The sequence below is a fragment of the Geotrypetes seraphini genome, chromosome 5 (assembly GCF_902459505.1).
Source record: "Geotrypetes seraphini chromosome 5, aGeoSer1.1, whole genome shotgun sequence".
NCBI classification, from domain to species: domain Eukaryota; kingdom Metazoa; phylum Chordata; class Amphibia; order Gymnophiona; family Dermophiidae; genus Geotrypetes; species Geotrypetes seraphini.
In genome coordinates this window covers 31,988,885-32,005,240 of record NC_047088.1, presented here as the reverse complement: position 1 = coordinate 32,005,240, position 16,356 = coordinate 31,988,885, and the positions used below count along the sequence as shown (strand labels likewise).

The 16,356-nt window shown below is 43.6% G+C and overlaps 1 protein-coding gene across 3 annotated transcripts in view; it reads left to right on the top strand.

The window, feature by feature from the left end:
- MTMR1 (myotubularin related protein 1) overlaps positions 1–14,647 on the top strand; it is a 109,907-nt gene extending 95,260 nt beyond the window's left edge. For all 3 annotated transcript variants that reach the window (XM_033943975.1, XM_033943973.1, XM_033943974.1), the window contains 2 exons: positions 189–365; positions 11,441–14,647. In XM_033943975.1, the coding sequence (XP_033799866.1) occupies positions 189–365; positions 11,441–11,605 (342 nt within the window). In that variant the 3' untranslated portion in view covers positions 11,606–14,647. The remainder of the gene's footprint in view (positions 1–188; positions 366–11,440) is intronic.
- Positions 14,648–16,356: the final 1,709 nt, after the last annotated feature.

Below are 16,356 nucleotides of genomic sequence, written 5' to 3'. Positions count from 1 at the left end.
ACAGAGGCCCATGAGTAAATTCTTAACATTAGAGGTACTGAGTATTTTCCCATAGACTGAAGATTAAAGAACCCTCTTCGTACATCTGCTCTTAATTAATAATTAATTGTAAAAGTTCCATTTGATAGATGAAATTAGAGAGCTAAGATCAGTACTAAGCTGTGCTTTTTATTTCTTGTTTTATTCAGGAATTACATACTAAGACTGTATCATTGTGGTCCTACATCAACAGCCAAGTCGATGAGTTTACTAATCCTTTTTATGTAAATTATGAAAACCATGTGCTGTATCCTGTTGCTAGCATGAGCCATCTGGAACTCTGGGTGAACTATTATGTAAGATGGAATCCAAGAATGAGGCCTCAGGTAATTCTTCAGTTTTTGCTTTCCAATGAAGAATCTTTAGAAAGAGAAAATATAAACTATACCACAAATAAAATTTGGAGAGGCCTGTATCTTCTTTGTTTTTGATTTTTTTTTTTTTTTTTTTTGATAATCATTGTTTTTGATTTAACATGACACATGATTAGAACATTTCGAGTAAGAATATTGGGAAGGTGGTTGTACCATATATACTCAAATTTAAATCGAGACCCCCTTCCCCCCCAAAAAGGAGTAAAAATTGATGACTTGAATATAAATCAGGTGGCTTAATATTCAAGTGCCCTGCCCTGTCAGGTTCTGCACCCTGCCCCCTCCCTGCCATGCTCTACACCCAGCCCCCTTCCCTCCCTCCCCTGTCAGGCATTGCACCCAGCACCCTTCCTTCCCTTCCTCCCCTGTTAGGCTCTGCCCCCAGCACCTTTTCTTTCCTCCCTCCCCTGTCAGTCTCTGCACCCAGCACCTTTCCTTCCCTCCCTCCCCCTGTCAACTGGAAGCATATGACATGGAAGTAATTACACCGAAGTTGATCTGTTTATGTGCATTTGGTTTGTATTGAAAAACTTTGTGCATCCTTTAAATATCTGCACTTTTACCGTTTAAAGTTACTAGAATCGGTCTCAATTAAGTGTGTCTCTCTTGCTTCTGTAGCGCTACATACTGTCAGGCTGTGCACCCAGCACCCTTCCTTCCCCCGTCAAACTCTACACCCTCTCTCCCTCCCCTGTTAGGATCTGCCCCTCCCTGCCCCCCCTCCCTGCCCTATCCTCATACCTCCTCTGACGATCAGAGCTCCTGTGCTAACCGGCTGCTGTAGATTGAGTTTCTTCAGCCGCTGAGCAGCAGGAGCGCGATTTGGCGCTGCTGCTTGGTGCTGAGCGGCTTCCTTACTGGCTCCTGCATTAACCTGACATGATCCTTTGCTCTTTCTTCCCCCCTCTCACTGTGTTCATTAGTGCTGCCTTACTGTCCTCCCTCTCCAGTGACAAGGCAGGGGTGTGGCAAGAGTAGGGTGCACAGTAGAGTAGTGGGGGGGGGCAGTCTGCCCCAGGCATCATCTTGATAGGGGTGCCCCCCCCCCCACTAGTGCACGTGCCTTCCCTTCCCCCAAACTGCTTTAACGCTCAGGGCAAGAGCAGCAACCCCAACCTGATGCTCATGCCAGCATCGGCTTATCCTCTGACATCTCTTCCTGAACCCACGCCTAGGAAGTGACAACAGAGAAAGAGCCAACGCTGGTGTGAGCAGCAGGTTGGAGTTGCTGCTTGCGCCCCAAATGTTAGAGGTACAAGGGAAGGGGCGCGGACGCATGCGGCAGGAAGGGGCAAGGAAGGAGCAGATTTGGGGTGGGGGTGGGGCAGAGAAGATGGCATGGGAGGGGTACCACCGCCCCAGGCGCCTATCACCTTTGCTACACCACTGAGGGTACAAGAAGCAAAAGCAAGAATTCTTCTCCGATGACTGCTGCTGCTGTTCCTGCCTCCTTTCTGGCATATTGCTTGTAAACACTGATCAAAGGTTATCTTTGGGATGGATCAACTGAGAACAGTCGTATTTGAGAAAAACACTTCCTTGCCCCTTCCACCGCTCCCTTCCCAGTACTAGTGAGTTACTCACCAACCTTGTTTCCAGACTTAGGTGGCAAATTGTTTCAAATAACAAGCTGCTTATTTACTTTCTACTTATATTGAAAGTAGAGACTGACACGAGGACAAATTTGTCCCCAACGCCACAGATGAGAACAGAGTTTGCAGGGATGGGGCAGATACAGGGACGGGAATGAGATGGAGATAGATCCCACAGGGACAAATTTGTCCCTGTATCATTCTCTAATTGAAAGAGGTTTGATGCTGAACTGTTACTGTACATGAACTTTATTGTTTATTGGAAGCTTCTGTACTGCTACTAATGACTGGGGAGTCAATTCTGAATGGTTTGCATGAGCTTCAGTAAAGGTGTTACAATACACGAGCTCCAGTAATGGTGATACAATATATGAGTTTTCCCTAGTGAAATGTGTGGATCAAAAGAGAACTATTTGCTTTTAGACTTTCTGAGCATCCTGCCAAAACCGTCATCCATGCCCTCGTCACCTCTTAACTGGATTACTGCAATGTGCTTCTCACCGGTCTTCCTCTAAGCCATATCTCTCCAATCTGTTCAAAATTCTGCTGTGCCCCTCAAATTCTGCCAGGGTCATTATACCCACATCCTCAGGTCGCTTCACTGACTCCCAGTACGTCTCTGCATACGATTCAAACTCCTCTTACTGACGTTCAAGTGTACTTGTTCTGCAGTTCCTCAGTATCTCTCCTCTCTTGTTATTCCCTCTACTCCCTCCCCCTGGGAACTCCACTCATCAGACAAGTCCCTCCTCTCTCCACCCATCTCCTCTACCGCCAACTCCCGTCTCCATCCCTTCTACCTTGCTGCACCCCCATGCTTGGAACAACCTGCCTGGCTTGCTGCGTCAGGCTCCATCTCTGGCAGTATTCAACGCCAGACTAAAAGCTCACTTATTTGAGGCTGCGTTTAAATACTGACCCAACAAACATATCTGTCTGTCATTCCCTTAACAGTCCCCTTACCACCTTTTAGCCCCTTCTGTGTGTCTTTCATAATTAGCTCTCTTAGAGGGACCGTTTCTTGCATGTACAATGTACAGCGCTGCGTGCGCCTGGGTAGCACTATATAAATAATAAATGACTCTTGCTGTAGATTTGTGTTTTTCTAGTTTTGGGTCCCACTGATTATTCTGTAGCATATGAGCTTATTAGATTCTTGTTCGTGTGCATTGTATGAAAACATTTCTTCCAAATCCCTTTAATAAAGATCGCTTTGAATTTGAAATACTCTTTTGAACCAGCAATATCCTCCTCCTCTTATGGGCTTCCACCTTATCCAGGGTTGGGCCTAGCCTTAAGGGTATCAGATGTCTTAGGCAAATTTTCAACCATTCACTCCTTCCAAGGGTGGCTCAAGAGCCCTACTATCCCTCCCTCATACTTCAGCATCTTCCTTCTCTGGTCTTTCTGTTCATTGCTTCCCTTTTTTTTATCTGGGCCTCTGCCAGGGAAGGATTAATTCGTCGAGGGCCCCTAGGCACACAGTTACACTGGGCCCCCTGCCCCGCCTCACCCCACCATGTGCCCAGGCGGAAACAGGAAGCTGCATCAGAGGGAAGCTTTGGGCAAGCAGCACCGCTTGCACAATTACAGTTCCTGTTGTCTTTCTTACCCACGTTGCTTGCTTGTCTTACTTTCCATCGATGGGGGGGGCCCGCGTTACTGATCAGGGGGGCCCACATTGCCAATCGATGCTATAGGGGCCCATCACCATTTGGAAAAAACAATGTTGATGCCCTCCTTCATCGGGTCCCCCTGACCATTTCAGGCCCTAGGCACGTGCCTACTTGGCCTATTGGTTAATTCTGCCCTGGCCACTGCCTGTAACCTCCTCCCATACTGACCCAGAGAAGAAAGAGTGTTGCACAGGCTTGTGCTTCAGTGTCTTTCCCTCTTCAACAGGAAGCCTTTCTCAAAGGGCAGAGAGATGGTTAAAGCTGCTTCAGCACAAGCCTTTACTCAGGGCCCAGCATGGGGGGGAAGGTTGGGAGGGGAGGTTGGGGGGGAAGGGGGTTGTCACAGGTAGGGGGAATGCTCTCACACATGCCAAAGCGGTTCTTCATATTTTGCTCCCCTAGGCAGGGCCTAATCTGCCCTGCAATAGTTCTGGTCTTATCCATGAGCATTATAATCTGCTCAGGAAGCTCATCTGTGACCTTTGATACACATGAGGTTTGTTCAGACCACAGCATAAGCATTTTCTTGAATGATTTTCTCACCCAGACTTAACACCTAGCACCAAATTTCAATGTTATCTGTTGGGAAATTATTCTTTAAGATAGCAATTAAAAACCTGCTATTTTTTTTTTTTCTGACCTGGCAGTTTTTTTCCTGCTCCATTTTAATTGAAGCAGTTTTTCAAACCAAGACTGGAATCTGGCACTATGCTTTATTCACAATGGCTTGTGGACTTTATTTTCCTGTTTTTATAACCATCCCCAACATATCTGCTGCCCTTCAGTAATGAACACGAAATCTATCCACTAGGTTTCCCACCCTATGGGGTCTGGATACTGATTCTACACTCTCCCCTCTGAATCCACGGTTTCAGCATCCGCGGATTCGGTTATTCGCGATTTAAACCCAAAAAAAAACATTTTAATTTTTCTGGCTATTTTAAGCCCTGTAAGCCCCCCCCTTAAGCCTTACCTGGTGGTCTAGCGGGTTTTCGGGGCAGTAACGATCTTCCCATGCTCCTGCCCCATGCAGATCGCTCACAGGAAATGGCTCGAAAGACTACGGGAGCTCAAGGCAGCCATTTCCTGTGAGCGATCTGCAGGGGGAAGGAGCGTGGGAAGATCGCTCCTGCCCCGAAAACCCACTAGACCACCAGGTAAGGCTTAAGGGGGGCTTACAGGGCTTAAAATAGCCAGGGGGAAGCGGGGGTTAGGGGCAGAACCGGCCCGAATATTATTTGCATTTTTTAAATATTCGCAGGCCGGCTCTGCCCCTAACCCCCGTGGATACGGAGGGAGAAGTGTACATTGTTTCGGCCCTGGATGTGAGTGACCCAAGTCAGAGATTGAAACAAAGGACTGTTCATATGGTAAACATGCACAGCACTGCATTGAGCCATCCTAAGTTACTTGGTAACCAATTAGTTCTTGGATGCCAAGTAGTCTTGCTCCTCACTTCTTGTTCTGCATGGTTCCCAAGTTGTTTCATTTGTGGTGAGGTTTCTTATTTTATTAACCCTTCATATCTGATTTTATTTATATTTTTATAATGCTGATTTATGATTTTCATCTACCTAGTATGTTAGTTTGAATTTGTTGGCTAATTTGGAAAAATAATTTTAAGTGCTTTGATGTAATTAAATATATCATTGTTTTTCTATCATGGGCAGTACTTCTGTGCCAATATAGATTCTGATTCCAATTTGAATTGATTTATAAACTAATGTACTAATCAGTCTTCATTTGCAATTGCCTGGGGTTCCCCCCTCCCCCCTTCTTTAGCTCATGGAATGACACTTATAATTGGGACACCATCTCAGCCAGGGGTTCTTCCCAAAGGCCTGTGATTATGAGCCTAACTTTTGGCCACTAGATGACGCTGTGATGTGGTGGTGAAGATTCCATCTCAGGCCATGAAGATTCCATCTCCACATCCCCAGCTCCACATTACAGTGAAGAGAAGCCTAGCCTGGGAATCAAATCCATGTTCTTTATATGACAGTAGCACTTGACACAGAGCCATTAGAGTGGCCTTGATTTTGGAAAATTTCTACATGAATGTTGTGGTTTAGTCGCGGTCTGCAGTGGAATTTTTTGCTTTTTTCTTTGTTTTTACCAGTACTGTTGAACTTATAAGTACATTAGTACTCTAGCAATACTAAAACATTTAAACAAAGCCAATTCTAGCAATGTAACTAGCTTATCAAAAAGCAGCTTTGTCAGAATTCATTTTATCTTGTAAAAGATACAAATAATCTTTTTTACTTGAATTGTTTGTGTGTTTTGCCATGAAGAAAATAGTAATTTTGTATCCAAATTAGAATGCCTGTTGGTAGTGTTAAAATATTCAGTAGTGGTCTTTAGATTTTCTTCCTATTCTCTCTACAAACATGCATCACCTTTCCAGATAAGGGCTGCTTTTCAGCTATAATAGACAGTGAGTATTGGAGTAAATTTTCACAAACTTAAATCAGGATTTTTGTCAATGACATTAAGGCTTTTGTGGCTTGAATGGCTGAATATTCCTAAGTAGGTTTTTAGCTAAGGGGTCCTTGTTTAAGGTGCGCTAACAGATTTAGTGCATGCTAATTGCCACAGAATCCATTGTATACCTTTCATCAGACACTTGTTAATCCTCCTTTGCCTGCCTCTGGTTTGGTTTCTGGACTCCAGCAGAGTCCAGGGTCTGCAATATTCTGCAGCGCCTCTTAGTCTTCGGGATGCTTGATCTTACTCCAGTCCTCAAATGGCCTTAGGTGGATGCTCCTTATTCTTCCTCATGTCAGAAGAGCTCGGATATTTGGAGACATATTCTGATTCTAAAGTCAGTCAGTCTTGTGAATTCCCCCTTTTCCGAATAGACACTATGCTAGCTGCTGTCTCCAGGGGAGTTTCTAGTGTCCTTCGATCTCTGAGGTTTACCTCCATATTTCATTCTGGTCAGAGCATTTCAGGTTTCTGAGTTTCCATCTTCTGCCCCTTGGCCTCACAATGGCTCCCGCATTTTCATCACAGTGATTGTAGTTGATGTGGCTTTCCACCAACAGGGGCTCCACGTCCACCCTTCCTAGAACTGCGGGTGATCCAGGCTCTGTCTCGTTGGGTGTACGAAAGCGTGGTGGGGATGCTAGTGTCTCTGCTGCAGGCATGGGCAAGCTCAAGAAGAGACATAGGGCATCCCCCCCAGTCCCTGGATTTTCTAGGGCTTCTCTTTGTCTCCAGACAGGGTCGTGGTTTTCTTCCCAAGGTGAGTAGACAGAACATTCGTCAACGGATTGGAATTCTCTTGGATTGTCTGGCACTCTTGGCCTGGGTTTATCTGCATGTTCTGGGTCCCAGGCAGCCTCCTTGGGGGCGGTCCCCTGAGCCAGAGCGACCATGCACCCTTGATGGGAGATCTTGATGATCTCAGCTGAGTTTTTCCCCCTTCAGAGGCTGCTCTCCTGGATGGAGCCAGTTAGCAGCAATTTGAGCTGGTAGCTTCAGGGGGTGGCTCTCGGCCAGGGCCAGCTTCTTCAGATTTCTGGGTGGATAACTTAGTATGGCTGCCAGCCTGTTGGGTTGCGGGCTCATTGTGGGATCTGCTCCATTCAGGGATAGTGGACTCATGGTCTGCAACGTTAGTTGACCTTTTGTCTGGAGCTTCGGAAATTCGGCTGGCGCTATTCACTCTCCAGCTCCTTCAGAAAGACCAGTGGTGCAAGTTTTCTTCGGCACGGTGGTGGTGTATGTACTTCACAAGGAAGATCTAGTGCTCTCTTTCTTGGGCCAGAAAGATTGGCAGCCCACTGAGTGGAAGAGCTTCTTCTGTCTTTCTCAGCATCCCATGGAGCTGAAGTTGACAATGTTCTGGCAGTTTTCCTTAGCTGACAGTTCCTGGACTCAGGAGCATGTTCCTCTCACTGGAGCCTTTCCATCTGCTCTTACAAGAGCTAAGATTAGCCCTGGTGGGTCTTGTTGGCTTTGGCAGAAATCTTGAAGGCTAACAGCGCTGGAAGATAGGGCTGGTTGCCTTGTTTGTCCCTGGCTGGCTCATGCGTTCCTGTATGATGTTCCCTCTGTGGTCACTGGTTGGTCGGGTCATCCGTCAGAGAGCAATGCATCCCGGTCTGGTGATCATGGTGGCTCTGGATTTGCCTCGCCACCCGTGGTATGAAGTTCTCATACGTCTTCAACAAGACTAAAAGCTCTGGCTTCCTGTTCCTCGTTACCTTTTCAGTCGGGATCCGGTGCCCATGGAGCAGCCACAGCACTTTGGTTTTACGGCATGGCTTTTGAGCACTCAGCCTTGATGAAGGCTAGTCGGAGGTAGTTATCTTGACTCTTGCGCTCATAGAATCCCTCTGCTATAGCTTCTTATGCTAAGGCCTGGAAGGCTTTCCAACAGTGGTATGCTTGGGATCAGGTGGAGCCTGAGAAGACTCTTATTTAGGTAGTTCTGGCTTTCCTGCAGGAGGGTTTAGACAAAGGGCTGGCAGTGGCCTCCCTGAAAGTTCAGGTGGTGGGACTTTCATGTTTTCATGCGCGTAAGGGCGCTAGTTCACTTACTGCTCATCCGGATGTCTGCATCCTCCCTTGCAAATTCCTTTCCCTTCGTGGAATTTTAACATTATTTTGCAGGGCCTTCCTTAGGCTCCTTTCGAACCCCTGAAAGATGCTTCTCTCTTGGACCTTATGGTCAAGAATGTTTTTCTGGTTGCCATTGGCTCGGCGCAGCATATTTCAGAGCTTCAGGCTCTTTCATGCAAGGAGCCCTTTCTCCGTATTTCGGACGTAGGGGTTTTTCTCCATATTATACCTTCCATCTTGCTGAAAGTGCTCTCTGCTTTTCATGACAACCAGGAGGTTAGGTTGCCTGCATTTCAACCAACAGGTTCAGAACACAAAGATCAGATCTTGCGCAACTTGGATGTCAGGAAGGTCTTGCTCCATTATTTGGAAAGGACTAATGAGTTCAGGCTATCTGATTACCTTTTTGTTGTTACTGCTGTGCCTATCCGAGGTAGGCTGACATCCAAGTCCTTGATCGCTCGATGGATTCGAATGGCTGTTTCCATGACTTACATCACCCGTGGCACACAGCTGCCATTTTTGCTTCTGCACTCTTGATGGGAAGGGTGGCAGTGTTATGGGTGGTATCTTCGCGCGATTCATCCTGATGAAAGTTGCAGGGTGGTTCTTGGTCCTCTCTTCATGGTTTTACTGAGTGGATGTAGCAGCACGTTCAGATGCTGTTTTTGGGACCCCGGTTTTGAGGTCAGGCTCTTTGACTGGCACCTTAGGTATGCCAAACAGCAGTGTGCCTTTAGGCGCCTCATCTAAAGTCCCCAAAGCATCTGATATCAGAAAGGGCGGAGCTAGATCTCACACCCAGAAATGAGCACCAGCAGGGCAAAGTTTGAGGGGAGAGATAGTTAAATTAGAAGAGCACGAGAATTCTAAGTCCCCAATGCATTATCACCCAAAAAAATCAGCCCCAATTCTACAAAAAGCACCTAATATATATATATATATATATATATATATATATATATATATATATATATATATATATATATATATATATAATTGCACTTAGCAGCCATATGCACCTGTTTAAGCCAAGGAAAACCAGGCCTAAATACCTGTGCCTAAGTACATAGAAACATGATGGCAGATAAAGGCCAAATGACCCATCTAGTCTGCCCATCCGCTGTAACCTTTAGAAATCTAAGACAAATCCGAAAATTCTTCGACAGGAAACAATTCCTACTTTTGGTACAATCCCTTATCCTTGGACTTATAGACTACTGCAACATACTATACCTCCCATGTACGGTGACCTTGATAAAACAATTACAAACTATACAAAATACAGCCCTAAGACTCATCTACTCATTGAAAAAATATGACCACATCACAGAAGCATACCATGACTCTCACTAGCTCCCAATACAAGCAAGAGTACACTACAAATTCTACTGCCTACTATTCAAAGCTATTAACGGAGAAAGCTCATCCTACTGGAATAACCGACTAACCTAAACCACCTCAATCAGGCACAGGAGAACCCACTCACTATTCACACACCCACCAACCAAAAATGTTAAATGAGGAAAATTATATGACAACCTAATAGCCACCAAAGCAACTAAACTGGACAGAGAAATCACCATTCTGTTGTCATCGACCACAGACTACAAAACCTTCAAGAAAGATACTAAAACCCTACTCTTCAAAAAATACATAAAACCTATCTAACACGACCAGTTCCTACCCGAACCCCACCTACTCACTCTATACCCTTAATATACTCTAATATGCCCCCAACTACCCAACTAATGCTAAATGCCTCTATTTACCCAACACTTACCACCTTAAGACCTCGACAACTCTCTGGTAATTCTTTTTACCCAAACATTTATCACCTTAAGATCTCGACAACTCTTTGGTAATTCATATGTACTCTTACGACATCTCTTATGCTATTCCTGTAAACTTTTATGAAATTTCTGAAAACTTTTATGTAATCCACCTTGAACCGCAAGGTATTGGCGGAATAGAAATCATTAATGTAATGTAATGTGCCTATCCCAGACCCTTTTGAATTCAGACAGTCTTTGTCTCCACCACTCTTCTGGGACACTGTTCCATTCATCCAGGCATATTCTGTAACAGTGCGTCTAACTTTTAGGAATGCTCTGATCTGCTCATGCCCCTCCCCTGGCCATGCCCCCATATGAGATTCATGCACTAGAAGTGACGCGTACCACTTTAGAATGCGGCTTTCCAAATTTGTATGCATAACTTCTAATTAGTGCCAATTAGCATCAATTAGGTGTTAATTGCTAATTATCTACACAGATTGGCTTGTTAAACAATAAGTGCATCCACAGATCAGTTGTGTGCACCAATTTATGCGTGCAACTTGGGATGCCATATATAGAATTTGGGCCCAAATCAGTTAGTGCTCCTTAGTAAAAGGACCCCTAAACATATGCATGCATGTTTTTTTAGCTGTAGGAGGAGGAGTGTGTGGTGCAGTGGTTGGAGCTACAGCCTCAGCACCCTGGGGGTTGTGGGTTCAAATCCCGCACTGCTCCTTGTGACCCTGGGCAAGTCACTCAGTCCTCCATAGCCCCAGGTACGTTAGATAGATTGTGAGCCCACCAGGACAGATAGGGAAAATGCTTGAGTACCTGATTGTAAACCGCTTAGCTAACCTTGATAGGCGGTATATAAACACCTAATAAAAAAAACTGTAGTCAGGGGGTTACTTGATAAAAGGGTGGAGTTGGGGAACTTGCATATATATATTTTATTTTAGAAGTGCATACACATAGTGGGCATCTTGATGAAAGCATAATTCTTTGCATAATGTACTATTTGAGCTTTAGGAAAGCTTTATATAAATGACTAGAAAGCCATTGATGTACATTGTGGATGGTTGATGTTTTATTCAGTTAATTTACTGACTTGGTGCTCTGTTGTTTTACTGTGTTCAAGTATTCTATCATCAATGCATTTGGCAAAATTTTCCAAAACTAATTTTTTTCTTTAGTTGTATAAAGTAGTACTTAGTTCTTATAACTGGAAAAAAAGATTATCCCTAATGCTTTTGCCACACACACATAATATTCTTATGACTTAGTTTTTTTGGAAAAGAAAAGAGTTCTCCCCTGTTGATTTTAAGATTTTAGTTTGTCATATGAACCATTTAATTATTAAGCGGTATAGAAAAAATATAAATAAATAAATTCCATTTATTCGGCTTTTCTAGATGCCTATACATCAGAATCTAAAGGATCTACTTGCTATTAGAAATGAACTTCAAAAGAAAGTTGAAGAACTGCAGCGGGAAGCTGCTACAAGATCCATTTCATCTTCATCAGAACGTGGCTCCTCCCCTTCCCACTCAGCCACACCTGTGCACACTGCTGTTTGATGCATGGAAAGCCTTGTTAAACAAGGTTCGACTCAGGGTGGTATCAACTGTCAGCCTTGAACCTGCCGTAAATTCTTTTCCCAAACAAGAATTTTAACACGTGATCATTACCCGATAGACCTTACTATTTTGTTTCTGTAACACCGAATGATCAAAAATTGTTCAATGGAGTTGGAGTTTAGATTTTACTTGCCTTTTCCAGATCCTAACCAGGGCTGGCTTAACCATTATCAGACTAGGTAATCACCTGGGGCCGCAGGTTCTGATGAGCAGCGAAATGCAACTTCAATCAAAGCAAAACCAATAGGCCACAGTGCATACTTTTACACTTCTATGCATATTTACAGAATCATTTTAGTAGGGTGATATTGGAATGGTTGTTATTGTTTGAATTTAATTATCTCTAGGGAGTGAATCCTAAGAGCCTAAAAGTTACATGAGAGGGTGCGAGATAAAAGGTTTGCCAATGCACCTGCCAAATTACATTCAGATACACGAGTTACTTCATGTGCAGGAGACTTATATTGGAGAGTTAATTGGTACATTGGAAATATCCAACCTCAGATATAGATTTTCTTTCTTTCTAAACGGATCTACTGTTTAATGTGAGCAGTATCTAACATACCTTCACTAAGAAGGACTCAAGAAGCTGCTGGTATTTAGGAAGGATGCTGCAAGATTCCTAGATAGGGAATTTTTCTTGCCTGTTTTGTACCGAGGGAAAATAACAGCCATTTTGAGGATGCTTTTAGATTATTATGAACTTGAAATGGACTTTAAATGAAATAGGATTTAACTTTAGGATTTGATAGGATTTTACTTTAAGAAAGCCCTTCTTTGAAATGGATAAAAGTAATGGGATGAGATTTGTTCATCAGTCTGCTCTTTTACGATGATAGAACTTGGTGAAATATGTTTTATTCTTCGAGACATATTTTTCCCCTAAGCAGGTTTTAAAAATTAACTTGTTCTGATATTTTTCCTCTTAAGCTGTTTTACAATCTTATGCCTTAGTGAGAATTTAGCTGCCAAAATAGTTAAATTAAATTCCAAAAACCTGATTTTTTTTTTAAGTTGCAAGCTTTTTATAACTTGGGAATGGTTTGCATATGATCTGCTTTGTGAAGTTGCATACCATATATGAATAATTATTACAAGTTAATGTACACAGGTTAGATAGTTGATGGATCATTACAAATGTTCAGTGCTTACAAACTAGTATACCAAGTCCTTGGTCCATACAGAGATTATTGAATCGAATGTGAAATTGTATTAGCCAGTCTTTCTGACCATCTCTAGTGCAGTGACGTATTTGCACCTTGCAAGATTAGTCTGCCTCCCACTGATATTCAGGCCAGCAGTAATGTGCATTTTTTGTTTTGTTTTACTGTTTCCTAGATTAGCACCCAGTATTCAGTGCAAGACCAAGTACAGACACCGGCATTGAATATTGGGGGCTAATTTCTGTAGGGTTGGCCATTGAAGTCTGTGCAGGTCCTAGCTGAATATTGGTTAAGACCCGCATAATTTTTTATTTATTTATTTTTTTACATGAAAACTCTCCCCCCCCAATCCCCTTCCCAGCTCCAAAATATCTCCTCTACCTCAACCCCCTCCCCCCCAGCTCTAAGTAGGCATATCTAATGTTCCCGGTGGTCCATGAGGGTTACTGGTGGCAAGAGTGAAGCCCCCTTCTGCCCCTTGAGGTTGGCTTCTGCTAATGACTGCCACGACCTCTCACGTCAGCTCGCAGTACTTTGCATTGCATCCCGAGCTGCTGCAAAAGGTCACTGTTTTCTAAGGGAACCTTCAATGGGCAGGAATGGCCTTCATGCTTGCTCCCAACAACCTCCACAGACCACTAGGGGCCATCAGGTAGGCCTGGGGGGGGGGCTTATATAGAGCTATAGGGAATTGTGGGTGGGGGACATTCTGGGTGAGGGAAGGGCCTTTTTATTCTTGAGGGCTGAAGGTAGGGGAAAAGAGGGGGTATTTTAGAGGCCAAGAATCTGGGGGTTACTTTCAGGTTAGAAAATAGTTATGTGGGTCCCATCTGATATTCAGTGCCAGTGCTCGCATAGCTGAGTAGATTAATGTAGGACTTTTGAGCTGTCCTAAATCTACTATGCAGGTCCTAACGCCCACATAACCCCCAGCTCCTCCTTAGTGCCACTTTTTTGTTAGGCAGTCTGTGGTTATATTCAGCAGCATTGTCCAGTTAAGTGGGGCTGAATATCACCTCTTAGGTGGTAGAAAGCGATTTAAGTGGGCAATCGAGGCTCCTGCCAGCTTTAAATCACTTTGCATATCGGCTGATAGGAAGTGTGAAGATTTTGTGGGAAAAAGAAAATAGGATATATTAATTCCAGTAATAAAACATTTTATATTTTAGTATCTCTTGTGACCGGTTTTGTTTATATGTATATACTTGTATTTAACTATATGTGGTGGTTATTTTTGAGCTGTGGAGGCTACTCTTGTCTTACATCAGATTGATTCTAACAACCTCATTGGATAGTGTTTAAATGTTCAGGTTTTTTTAGTTCTTCAGAGAAACATGGTTGAAATATTAATGTTGAAATACCATCATAATATTAATAGTTCTGTATTCCATTTCTGCTTTCCAATTTTGCCTTGTTTTTATAAAATTAAATATTTATTACCATCTTTACATAAATACTGCTTGATTGTGTCTTCTCTCTTCAGTTTATGGAAGTGCACTCCCATTTACAATTCTTTTTGTAACTTTTCTCCTATTGAAGTTAGGCATACAATATACAGTACATTAGCAGTAATAATGACAATAATCATCTTTATTCCCTGCAGGAGAAAATTCAATACAACTATTGTAAGAAAATCTTCCTACATAGGAAATATGATTTGTCCAATGCACACTTTCTTATCTAGAACTTCCTTTGGTGATACAAATGAATTGACTTTTGAGACTACTAGCCTCTTTAATACTTATATTAGTCTGCTATGCTATCTGTGGACCACCAGTTTTCTTCTAGATGCTCCATAAATTAGTAATGCATGGATGTTAAATCCAGAGAAACTTATATAGGTTTGAGCAGAAAATAAAGAAGCCTGTTACTGTAGATCAGTGGTGCTCAACCATGTCCTGGGTTTTCAAGATATCCCTAATGAATATGCATGAGAGAGATTTGCATAGAATGGAAGTGACAGGTATACAAATCTCTCTCATGCATATTCATTAGGGATATCTTGAAAACCCGACTGGCTGGGGGTCCCCCAGAACAGGGTTGGAAGCCATTGCTGTAGATGCTTCCAAAAACAGATGCTGCCTTACATTCTGAAAATTCTCCCTCTGACTTCATAACATACCACACTGTGCACATGCAACACATTTTGTCAAGTCACTGCCTTTTTTTTTGCCCACCCACTTGCACATACAATTCAAAGAAGTGCCCACTGTAGCTTACCTCTTCTTCTACCCCACTCTTGAATTCCATACATCTGTGACATCTCCAGTGTCTGCTCCAGCCTCCATGCTGTACAACTTGATAGATGTACCAACTCCCTGAACCAGATTTCCTGAGTTGGTGTCTTGTCTCTCCTGTGACCATATTCTAGCTCTAAAAACCTACCTTTTAAAGCTTCTGTAAAATCTGTAAACCCTAGATTTGCTGATTTCAATTATAAAAGGGTCATGGGTTTGACAGTCTTTCTGTCGTACATCTTTCTATAACAGATTTTCCCTTTAACCCTTTCTCTGCTTACCACATCGGTTCTTCAGCTAATGCCTGAGCTTTAGTACATACTGTTTGTTGAAACATGAAAGCTATTTGTACTGTTATTAAGTTCCATGCACTAACAGGATCTACATCTGCTTTTTTTTTTTAATTCCTCAAAACCTTTTTCATCTTCAAGGAGGTCTTGATTTGCCTGTATGAGTGGTTAATGCCTTACAAGCACACAGTATACTAGACTTGTCAGATTGACAAAGATTGCACAAATGGTTCTATATAAGATTTTCTTTCATTCGGTAATATACATTTTGAAGTTGTTTGGGGGGGTCATTAAAAATGTCATGCATAATAATAATAAACTTTATTTTTGTATACCACCATACCAATGAGTTCTAGGTGGTTCACATCAAGAGAAACTGAACAGTCAGCGAATCATATAAATACGTGGAGGGGCATAATCAAAAAAAAGTCTAAGTCCCCTTTTGGCCTAAGTCCCTAAACGTTCAACCCAGAAGCAGGGAAAGTGTCCATAACCAAAACAAATGTCCATGTTTTGATTATGGCCTTCCTCTGACTAAACGCCCAATCACCACTACGTCTAAAAGTACACCCACACCACGTCTACACTTTTCAGCCATAATGAAACAAAAAAACGCCTAAGCCACAAACGTCCAACAGAAGGGCTTTTAGGCGAAGGAGGAGCCAGTCCTTCGCCTAAAAGCTGGATTCTGTAACCGGTGTCTGTCAAAAACAACACCGGTTACAGAATCCCCCCCCCCCCCAACGATCCAGGCAGGAGGGTGCCCAAGCCCTCCTGCCATGTCAAACCACCAACCTCCCCTACCCCCCGACTCGATCGGGCCAGGAGGGAGCCCAAGCCCTCCTGGCCCAGGCGACCCCCTACCCCCACCCCCCACTACATTACAGGCAGGAGGGATCCCAGGCCCTCCTGCCCTCAACGAACCCCCCCTCTCCCCAATGTCCGCCCCCCCAGGACCCCCGATCGGCCCCCCCCCCAGCCAACCCGCAACCCCCCCGGCC